An 11,712-nucleotide genomic window follows, 5' to 3' on the forward strand; every position below is an offset into this window, starting at 1 on the left:
GCTCATAAATAATAATAATAATAATAATAATAATAATAAACTTGAGGTCACTTGAGCTTTCATATCTTTGCTGGTAATCATGTGCTACAATAGAAATAATGAACTCATCATATTCATAATGAAATGATCTACCACTAAACGTTTCTCACAACTTTAAAAGCTGCTGTTGAGAGTCAGTGTTATATTTTCTGCCGTTTTTTTAAGTATTTGAAAAGAAAAACCTTATTAAAGTGCATGGGCTAAATGAGTGGCAGAGACAGGATATTGGTTGAAACTCAGATTATATGAAATGTGCCCGGGTGCTCAGAACTGAATGTATTTATCTGATAAGAAACCGTCGAGGCGGATATTGCAATTGATAGAAGAAAGAGGGAGAAAATCCACGCTGAATACAAATGCTGTGTTGGGAAGTTTAATTTTCCACATTTTAGAACATAGAACAAATACAAAATGCTATTGAGGAACTCTCATTTGAAGAAATAAATAGAAACATTAGAAGCTGTCAGGAGTCGCTGTTTTCTGAACTGGAGTCAGAAGAGCTGCTGCTGTCTGAATCTGAGGAGCTGCTGCTGCTGACGTGATGCTGCACTGCTCGCATGCTTCTCTCTGGAGGACGGGAGGAGAAGCAACAGGTAAATGATACGGATGCAATTCAAATATCTGGCACCAAGGTTGTCATTTGTGCGCTAATTCCTATTGATTATAACACATACAAATACATAAAATATTCAATCTTTATACTTATTTGTAGTTCACATTTTGATATCAAACTGTCCTTTCCATGTTAGGAATCATTTAAATAGGTTTTAGGTTCCTCCTTGTAACAGGTTATATTCTCCCAAATATAATCCCATAGCAAAGACAGCCATCAAAATGACTTTTTGGAAAAGAAGCCTACAGCAGGCCCTACGTAGGATACATGAGAGGGGTCTGCCTGCAGGGGTCTGCCTCCACTCTCAGGACAGTTCCGGTGCAGGCTCCACTTTCAGGACACCTCCACTGTCAGTACAGGAAGTGACGATTCTGACGAACACGTTTTTTCCCCCGCCCCCTGAAGGACTTGTCTGATGGAAGTTTTCAAATCACAATGGGGACTCACCATGCACTTTGGGTCGGCCTTGGTCAAGCCCTTTTGACCCCCCCAGCCTCTCTTCTCCTCTCACTAATCGAATGGCAAACGCGACCCACCATCAGAGGGCCTCCACCGGCCCGGCCTAGTGCCGGTGCTCTGGCGGTCGGTTCCTCCTAACTGCGGGTTTGACTGATGGCTGGGAGGGTGTGCTGCATGGGGTGGGGGACTTCCCCCACTCTGCGTGTCTCTTCCTTCCCGGGCCGGCCGATATGAAGCGTGACCAAGACGCACCGTCTGACTCAGGGGTCCCACAGCGGGGTGGAGGTTCCCGGCTGGAACCTCCCCACCTCCGCCGCGGTGCACCCGGCAAACACTGTTGTTTCTCAAACCCTCCACTTTTGTCTAGCGGGTGTAACTAAAATACAAGATGTCGTTATTTATATATATATTTATTATATATATATATATATAGATATAGATATAATAAGTGTCAGTGCGATTTTATTTTGTATTAGCGTGCATTTCCTGTTCGGAAAGTGGTGCTGTACTGAGAGTAAACAATACAAGGTGACCCTATGAAGGGCAGAGTCGACGGACGGTATTTTTGTCGCAGAAATATATAGGAAGCCAAAGGATTCTTCCATTTGCTTTTGGAATATTGCAGAAAATAAGATCTGTAGCAAAATCACATTTGTGATTATCTCCACATATTAACGCCACTTTTATCCTTTCCGAAACATCAATGCCATCTACATCGGTAAAAAGCTAACGTACAGTTATAAAGGAACGACATCACGGTCACATGGCTGCCTGGTATCACCGCTAAGCTAAAAGCTAACTCGTTTGCAGAGTGATGACATTTAGAAGTCTCATTTTGCCACCTTTTGGAAAGCGCAATTTGTATTTAACCACAGATTCTATTTCCTCTAAACACGTTGACTTTGAGACGAGGGAACAGGAAGTGGTAAAATGCTAACTTATTTCGTGATTCAGGACTCATTCCTGCACCCCTCTATATGGGAGAAGAACGCAGTTCAGTCCTCCAGCACAGTTTTGTTCCTCTCCCAGTAACATTGCTCAGAACTTCCATCCCACTACTCACTCTGAAACTTGTTGAACTTCTTGCGCAGACAGTACTGGACGTAGCGCTGCAGCTCGCGCAGGGTGGACGGCTTCAGCATCTCGAAGTCGATCTCGATCTCGTCGGGGTTGGTGTCGCGCATGGTGGGTTCTCGCGTCTGTATGATGCGCACCACGTTTCCCAGCTTGATGCCCGGTAACCGGTTGATATCCAGGCTCAGCTGGTGCTTCTCGTCGTACGTCATCAGCAGACTTTCATCGTCCGAGTCCCACTCTTTGATCGCCGTCCACTCCCTGGAATTCAAGAGGAATCAGTCAACTCCAAAGACATCTATTTAGATGAGCTTTTTATTAGCAAACCCCCCACTTTAAACGTTCTTATTATTTACCTACCTTTAAATTGTTTTATTTATTGTATAGGTCTTAAAAGGATGTTATCATATTTCATTAATCTAGCATGCTTCAATAGCAATATTTATTTGTTTCTTAATCGTTTAACCTTTATTAGAATTATGGCCTTTTTATTACCATTATCTTTTTATTTGTATTTCTGTTGTACCTATATGTTCACTTTGTTTTATATGTTATATTGTTGCATCGACTCAGTTGTCTTACGTCTTATCTGCCAGAGAGAAACCATCATTTATTGTATTTGTATTATCATACCTTTGACCTCCTTGTGTCTCTTAACCTGATCAAATGTTATATTTTGCTGCATGTACAGTACCTCTAAAGTTCTTAAATAATCTGAGGGGAATTTCTAGTTTATTTTGTAAAGTGCTTTGAGCCGCATGTGCTGTAGGAAAAGTGCTTTATAAATAAAGCTTTATTATGATATGGAGTGTTTATGATAAACGTTGTACCTGGAGATGGGATTCGGGCTGCCTTTGTGTTGCCTGCTGTCCTCCTCCTCCTCCTTCTTCATCTTGTCCTTTTCTCTCTTCTTCTTTGGTTTCATCACGGGGACGTCAGAGAGGGCAGAGAGCTGGTCGTGAACAGCTTTGAGCTGGGTAGTGTCAACAGAAAATGGGTTTTGTGGTGCTATGCAGTAACCAATCAGAATCAGGCAAATATTCAAGTCAGTGAGTAGCTCCTGTTTGCTACTAAGAAGAAGCGGATGAGGGAGGCGAGGACGTCTTATCGAGCAAATGACTGTATGCTAGGCTAAGTTTAGCTAAGCATGTATTTACATTATAATTTACAGCACAGGTTTTTTAGCTATATTTCATTCTAATTTGAAAATGGGTATATGTTTTTATTTTGTGTGTTGGCCAGGAAAGCCAAACCTTTCAAAGTCATTACACAGGAAGTCAAAAGAGTGGCGAAGGAATGAGTTCTAACATCTGGAAATGATTCAGTATTTGTCCATCTTTGGTAAACACAACCTAAAGAGATGCTGTTCTACGACATTACATAAGTCAGTAAATATCCCGTTTGTAAAGGTTTAAGCTTTCATGTGTGTTAAAAATTGCATATGCTAAGAACTGGCTAATTCTTCCTTTAGCATAATGGCGTAGCTCTTGGGTCATTTGATTGTGCGGTAGTTTTTTTTTAAAAGCCTAACATTAGGTTTTTGATCCATATCATTAAAAGGGATTTGTGGAGATTCTTCTATTTTAAGATTCAATAGAAATATCCCATTGGCTCTTTGTTGAGGGAACCAATCCGTTGCTAACTTCCTACTAAGATATGTCATTCCTGCAGCTCTCTACAAATCAAAGGAAAGTAGCGGAGCCGAGAGTAACTCAGGTTTCTATCCCTCAGGTTTGAATTGGAAGTCAACCATTTAAATAAGGAGAAAATGAGATTTGGAGATCTGTGTAGAAACCCACCTGTTCTGCACCCACCTGTTCTTGCAACTCAGCAAGTCGAGTGGCCCGCTCCTCCTCTAAGTCCAGGTTGGAGGAGCTGTTGGTGCTGATTTCACCAAAACCTGCGCTCTTTGGTAAAGGCATCTCCACCGGCTCCTCTGGCATCTTGGCAAACCACTTCTCAAACACACTCTAAAGCCATGGTTACAAACAGACATAGAAAACATGTATTTGAAATGATCTTGTATACAGTTGAAGTAATCACCTGAAGTTTTCTGGCCTGGATGACCACGTCGTGATTTGGAGGGTTGTATTTGTAGCAGTTGGAAAAAATGAGCCGGACGTCTGCAGCGAAGCCTTGAGCGTCCGTGTACTGCCCTTCAGACATCTTGCTCTGGGAATACAGAGGAAGAGTCATCCAGACAACAGATTAACTAAGGAGAGAATTAGGGAGAGTGGAACTAATTGTGATTATTTATTTTTGATATAATATGATCAGGGATATTAAGATAATCATTTCAACATGTAATAAATTAGAATAGTGTGATTTTTCTTTTAGGAGGACCTAAGATGTGTTTGTCTGTAGCTTAACCTTTGTAGGTTTCTCTTTACCTTATTCCAAATAATATCCATATTTTTGTTTAATATTATTTGTAAAATATATTTTTCCTTTCCTTAATATTACGCATACTGTGATTTGGATATTGCACTAGTTAATATTAGATAAGGGTATTTTTATTTTATTTATCCTACATTTTGAAATGGTTTTGTCCGAGGAGTATGTTTACAAGACATTACAAAGTAAAACAAAAAGATTAAATAGTAACTTTATACATATTAACATTAGAAGGAAAAATTGTAGAGTATTTTACAAACAATTAAAAATATACAGAATAAGTTAGAATACAGTGTAAAAGACCAATTTACTGGTAAAGAAAAAACATGTTTAAACATAGGATACTATATACATATATACATGTATCTATACACTGTGTATATACAGTATATCATACGAGTGTGCATGTTGCAGTTATTTTGAAATCTGTTTCGATAACACTAAGGTGACGTGTGCAGCTCTGGTGTGATAAACAGCTGATACCTTCACTGTCCCGAGGTCCATGGGGTATTTGATGATCAGGTGGTAGTCGTGGAGCTGCAGAGCTTCAGTGTCCACTGGCTTGTAGAAAGGCCAGGCGTGGGCAACATGTCTCCTCGACAGCATTTCCTTCAGGATGTCGCTGCAATACTGGAGCTGATTATTCTCTTCACTTAATTCCTGTCCGGGCTCTGTGCTTTCTCGTCTCCTCTTGCCTCCTGATGAATCACTCAAACTGGTGAAGCCTGCGGAGGAGAAATCCGAGGGGAAGTCTCCTTTCCGCTTCACGTGCTTCTTCTTCATTGGCAAAACAATAATAAAAGAAAAGTCATAACTCAACTCATGATCTGCGATTTTTAAAATATTACAATGAAGGGGAAAGAGACATAAAGGATGACTCACTTTTAATGTGGTGAGTGTAGGGTGTTGGGCTGCGGGGGGGGAGGTGGTGCAGCTGAGGCTGGGCTGAGATGTGGGCGATGCAGCCGTAGAACATGTGTCAGCAGTCACATTCTCCCCACCTGCATTACACGCAGTAAACACCATTTAAAAAGGAAACATGTGAAAAACAAGGTAAAATAAATAAAAAGGGCCTTATTGATTTATATAGGTTTTAGTGCATGTAAATGGTCTGCAAAGGCTAGACTCCCGAAGTTCCCTAGCATAATGTCCTCTTTAAGTCTCATCAAAAAGATGATCTTGTGTTGAGTAAAAAAAAAAAACTGCAACGATAATCTTTGTACATTTTCAGGATAATTTTTTAGTATGTTTGTTGTTGCGATACTCATTTCAGCCACTAGAGGCTGCACACCGCTGCCTCGTCTTCTAAATAGGACAAATAATTAAGGTCTTGTTCTATAGCCATAAACAGAGGTGAGTAAAACCTTTTCACATGAACACATTTATGAGATACAAATCCTCCTTCTTCAAATAACTATAATAATGTGAAGCAGCATCATCTGCCTGTTACCTGGAGTGCTACTTTTCTTGCCCTTCCCTTTGGCCACCTGTGGAGAAATCTCCACCTCTCCCTGAGGCATCTGGGAAACCTTCTGCAGGAAAACCTTCTCCACGGCGAGGGCCATCAGCACGATGTCGTCAGTGGGCTGAAGACAGGAAGAGGGACATCTTTGAGGAAATGGTTTCTGTGAGGCTAACCAGGGTAGTGTTGTATCTTTGTTAATAAGCTCCTCACCTTGTTGTAGATGTAGCAGTTTGTGAACATGGTGTTGAAGTCTTGCATACAGTCACTTGCGCTCCAGTAGAAGCTGTTCTCAAGTCGTTGTTTGATGGTTCCCAAATCCATTGGAGATGTTATAATTTTATGGTAGTCCTAATTAAGGAGAAAAGAGTACATTTCTCAGATGAATAGGGTGTTCCTTGATTTAGTGCCACATGTTTAAAAAGGATTGGATGATCCGTCCATGCAACAGGTATAATTATATTAAAATAGCTGTAGCAGTTTTTTTTTTAAATATCAAACGAGACATACTAATATATACGATAAATACATAAATAACAATATATATATATATATATATATACAGTGGGGCAAAAAAGTATTTAGTCAGCTCCCAATTGTGCAAGTTCTCCCACTTAAAAATATGAGAGGCCTGTAGATGTCATCCTAGGTACACTTCAACTATAAGAGACAGAATGGGGGGAAAGAATCCAGGAAATCACATTGTAGGATTTTTGATGAATGAATTGGTAAATTCCTCGGTAAAATAAGTATTTGGTCACCTACAAACAAACAAGATTTCTGGCTCTCACAGACCTGTAACTTCTTCTTTAAGAGCCTCCTCTGTCCTCCACTTGTTAACTGTATTAATGGCACCTGTTTTCAAACAGGTGCCATTAATACAGTTAACAAGTGGAGGACAGAGGAGGCTCTTAAAGAAGAAGTTACAGGTCTGTGAGAGCCAGAAATCTTGTTTGTTTGTAGGNCGACCACATGAGAGCACCACAGACCGTGGAGGCTTTTAAAAAAGGTCTCAAAACCCATCTGTTCAATAGAGCCTTTCCCTAGACCTTTTATTTGAATTGTTTGTTTTTTATTGATTCTACCGTGTTGTGTAATGTTTTTATACTGTTCATGCTCACTGCTTGTAGCACTTCGGGATTTGAAGTCAAATATGAAGTGCTTTATAAATGAAACCCATTATTACTATTATTATTATTAATAATAATCTACATTCTTCAATAGATAGACAAAACAGCTGGGGACACTGAATCACATTTGTTGTCGCTTATGGCTCGGGGTCATCTACACCCCGAGAAGGATGTGTTACAGGTGTCCCACAACAACAACAACAACAACATACTATCTCTGACCGAGAGGGGCCCGGTCACAAACTGGTAACAACAACAAAATGGGCAGCCCCTCCTTAAGGGAGATAGCGGCTGCGTCAGAGGGCGAAAGGTAAACATGTATGGAAATTATTCCCTGACCATTTCTATTGAGATGTTTACATTTTGGAACGTTTATTTCTAGTCTTTTTAATTTTTATTGTACAATGCCATGTCTTTTTTTTGCTGCTGCAACGCAAACATTTCCCAAATTTGGATCAATAAAGCACTATCTTATCTTAAACCATAAATAAAAGACTGATGCATGAATGACTATCTGAATCTGAGGGATGCTTCCTTACCTTAGCGAGCACCTGCTTGTCTTTGATGATGTACTCGTAGGTGGTGAGCAGCACGTTGAACTTCCCGCTGCGCAGGATGGGAAGGAACGCCCGGCGAGCAACAGGAGAGCCCTGAGGAAGAACAGCAATTATTGTAATTAATGTTCGACAACAGAACTGCACACACACACCATATTATTGACCTCGGCTTTAAACCCCCATGAGACCCAAAGACTATTTTACACTAATACATATAAGTGTAAGAATAAATAGGTTCCAATTTTAGTCAAATAAAACGTTAAAAAAAGTAATAATGAAAGAAAGTCTACTGGTGTTTTTATTTATTTTTAAGATATCGTTAAAATTTAATTATATTGCAGAAAATATATTTTTTAGTTCTCTACTTGTTCATAGAGGATCATTTCACATAAAAAACCAATTGAAAAAAAGTTAAAGGTCACCTATCATGCTATTAGCAGGGCAATAGCATAGGTCTCAGATATATAAAAAACATGTCTATGAAGTGTTTTGCTCAAAATACCAAACAGATCACCCATTCTAGCCATGCCTCATATCCCTCTATTTCACTTCCTGTTTCAAAAGTGATGATTTGGGTATAAAGCTTTTAAAAAATAAAAGGAGGGGTCTGAGCTCATGCGGGACCCGGCAGCTACTGTCTAAACTAAATACTGCCGTGATGAAACGCCATATCATGGATTATCAAGGATTATCTCTGAAACAGTATGGAGCTCAAAGGCTTTCTCTCTTGCCGGTTATACCACAAGGTGAGTTCCTTTTTACTTCCTGCTTCTTCACGCACATGCTCTCCAGTACAGGTTAGCTCTGAGTGTTAGCGATGCTAATGTAAACACCGACCATATTACGTCCAAAACAGTCGGGCATTGTTTCTGATAGCAACGTTTCTGATAGGGCCGTGGGTCCACATTTCAGATATTACGTCATATCGGAAAAAAATAGGAATAACAATATATATTTTTAAACTGAAAGAAAAAAATGGAATAATAATAGGAAATAAGGAAAAATAAAATAAATAGGCTTGTATGATGGCGAGCATAAATATGCAGACAAATGCATATTTACACTCATGTATACATTAATATACAGTTTATACACAGATATACGTCCGTACATAGACAAACACAGACATCTTGGGGCTGCATTCTTTAAAACTGTGTTATTGTGATAATGTTATTTTACATTTATTAAACCATTGCAAATATTAATTTACACCTTGAGTGTGGAAAAAATAAGTGGTTTTGATACAGAAATTCAAGAAGAACCACATTTATTTATCAGTAAATATGTCTCTACTCAATTTAATTTATTTAATGTAGTAGCATTAGGGTTGCAAAGGGGCGGAAAGTTTCCATGGGAAGTTCAGCTGGGGAATTTTGGAAATATTCGATGAAAAATTAAACAAAAAAACATGACATTTCAACAGATTTTTTTATTTTTATTATTATTATTTGATTGAACAATTATTTGTTTAATTGAAGAACGAAAACAGGAATGTTGAGTTAAATGTTACTCATCCCCCCCAACCTCACTCACTCTTCTCCCTCCAAAAAGTCCCATTAAACATGCAAATCTTCCTTCAAGCGATCCTCTGCATTTTTTACCCTTTCAGTCAATGGGCTCTTCCTGGGCCTCATCAACATCACACTCTGAGTCTTCCTCTTCAGTGTCACTGTCCAGCCTTGTTGAGGATGGCTCTGTGTCAGGCTCAGAGAGCCTTAGGTTTGCCCGAATGCCAACCAGTTTTTCCACTCTCACATTTGTGAGCCTGTTGCGAACCTTTGTGTGGTCTCAATAGCCATGCAGTAAGCAGTGTGCTATGGGATGGATATTCAAGTGCACTTGAATGGCATCTGTTTGCTTTAGTCAAGATTATGCTAAAATATACTTTCCCCAACTACATTTAAGTTCCCTATGAAGAGCCAACCTTCAATTTGGAAAATTCCCAGTTTATTCCCGTTAATTCCCGTGGAAAGTTTCCATCTTTGAAAATTCCCGGAATTTTGCAACCCTAAGTAGCATACTGTACATCAGGCAGTTTCGTGCCTGTGTAACATGCACATAAGAAGAACAAAGTGTTATATGTATTTCCCATAACCTCATGTACATATGCTGTCAGTTATAGAGGAAGGTTTTAGTGAAGTTATATTAATTTTTAAGCCGTTAATAAAAACCCCTCCCTTTGACCTCAGGGCTGCTCGAGGAGCGGGCGCTGCTGCTGGGTCGCATGGGGAAACACGAGCAGGCGCTCTTCATCTACGTGCACATCCTGAAAGACACACACATGGCTGAAGAGTGAGTCCTCCTGCACACACACACACACACACATGTGGGCACGGTTATAGAATGTGCGGCTTTCTGAGTAACACGATAGGGGTACATGCGCGGGAAGCATAGATTGAGAGTACGATGCGGGCCAGTTGTGGCTAATGTGTGATGAGTGTTGAGCAGAAAATAAAGGTAACAAAGCCTTTTGCCTCTGTTCAATGGTCTGCGTCCCCTCTTAACCAATTATAAGGACTCTTCTTTCCTCCGATATAAGGATCGTCTTTATGGGCGGTGTTTGATTGTATCGGTGGACGTTGGAACCTTTGTGGACACGACTCTATATTTCACTAATGTGAATTCTCTACTTAAACAACCTTACAGAGTAATTGTGAGGAGTGTAAGGGTCTTAATGAGTCTAATTTTGACCTTAGAAGAGAGATTATGTTCGTTTCGTACATTTGTTGACTGTTACATGGGCATGTTTTGGTGGGAAGTCGTGTAGAGCTCGATAAGTGAATATGTTGTGACAACTTTGAAATTGTTACTCCGGAAATAAAATGGTGACCATTATCGAAACTGAACTCCGAATCGTCAAAGCTTACGTCCTGTGACAGAGGGACATTGGTCTGTACAATGGGCGTGGCCGAGGCACGAAGCCGATAGGACCAAATGGAAAGGATTGGCGGGAGAAGTGTGGGTGCTTTAGTTATAAGGTTGTAGATGATTTGTTAGCTCCGCGGTGACCCGTTTGTAAACCGACGAGAAGACAAAGACTTCGAGCGCGAAGGGGACAAGTACGACGTCTAGCTCCTACAACCTCACTCACACGTCACAGCATACGTGTGAGGCCCACACCGTCCGTCCTGAGGTGGAACGCGTTCGGTACACAGCACACACCACACACACCTTCCGTCCTGAATCGTGAGAAGCCGTAGCACACACATACACACGACACACATCCCTCCTGAGAAGTCGGTAGCCACACAACACACACACCACACACACCACACACACACACACAACACCACACACACACACACACACATCTCCTGAAGAGAGTGCGCGAGCGAGCGAGCGCACACACACACACAGCACACACGAGCGACACAGCACAACGACACGACACACACGAGCGAGGCGAGCAGGCGACGGAGCACAGCTGCGAGCGAGCGAGCTGCGTGCACTTTTGAGAAGGAGACGAGCGCGTGCGGGTCCCCTGAGTGAGAAGTCGTAGCGACGAGCACGCGAGGAGCGACGAGCGAGCGAGCGAGCGAGCAGCGACGCAAACAGACACTCAGACAAGACACACACACACACACATCCTCCGTGAGAAGTCGGTAGTCACACAGCACATTACCACAGACAGACAGACGACGCACACACTACACACACACACACACCACTCGTCTCACTCGCCACACACACACACACACACACACCACACTCGTCTCACTTAACACGACAGCCGTCCTCCTGAGGTGAGAAAGTGCGGTACACACCAGAGACACAGCACACAGCACACACACACACACACACACAGACAAACACACACACACACACACATCCTCCTGAGAAGGTCGCGTACACACGACACATTACACGGAGACAGACAGACGAACGCACACACACACACAGCACACACCTCTTTCTCACTCCCACAGCACACACACCACACACACACTCGTCTCACTCCCACACACACACTCACTCAGCTCAACT

At 41.3% G+C, this 11,712-nt stretch overlaps 1 protein-coding gene across 4 annotated transcripts in view; it reads right to left on the minus strand.

The window, feature by feature from the left end:
• Window positions 1–398: 398 nt before the first annotated feature.
• brd3a (bromodomain containing 3a) overlaps window positions 399–11,712 on the minus strand; it is a 13,918-nt gene continuing 2,604 nt past the window's right edge. For 3 of the 4 annotated variants that reach the window (XM_010795250.1, XM_010795251.1, XM_010795252.1), the window contains exons 3-11: window positions 6,255–6,392; window positions 6,030–6,165; window positions 5,462–5,580; window positions 5,063–5,356; window positions 4,229–4,357; window positions 3,985–4,155; window positions 3,016–3,158; window positions 2,175–2,446; window positions 399–606 (exon numbers count right to left, since the gene is read on the minus strand). In XM_010795250.1, the coding sequence (XP_010793552.1) occupies window positions 503–606; window positions 2,175–2,446; window positions 3,016–3,158; window positions 3,985–4,155; window positions 4,229–4,357; window positions 5,063–5,356; window positions 5,462–5,580; window positions 6,030–6,165; window positions 6,255–6,392 (1,506 nt within the window). In that variant the 3' untranslated portion in view covers window positions 399–502. The remainder of the gene's footprint in view (window positions 607–2,174; window positions 2,447–3,015; window positions 3,159–3,984; window positions 4,156–4,228; window positions 4,358–5,062; window positions 5,357–5,461; window positions 5,581–6,029; window positions 6,166–6,254; window positions 6,393–11,712) is intronic. The other variant, XM_010795253.1, reaches the window with a different exon arrangement.

Source organism: Notothenia coriiceps, unplaced genomic scaffold, assembly GCF_000735185.1.
Source record: "Notothenia coriiceps isolate Sejong01 unplaced genomic scaffold, NC01 NC01_scaffold00037246, whole genome shotgun sequence".
Classification (NCBI taxonomy): Eukaryota; Metazoa; Chordata; class Actinopteri; order Perciformes; family Nototheniidae; genus Notothenia; species Notothenia coriiceps.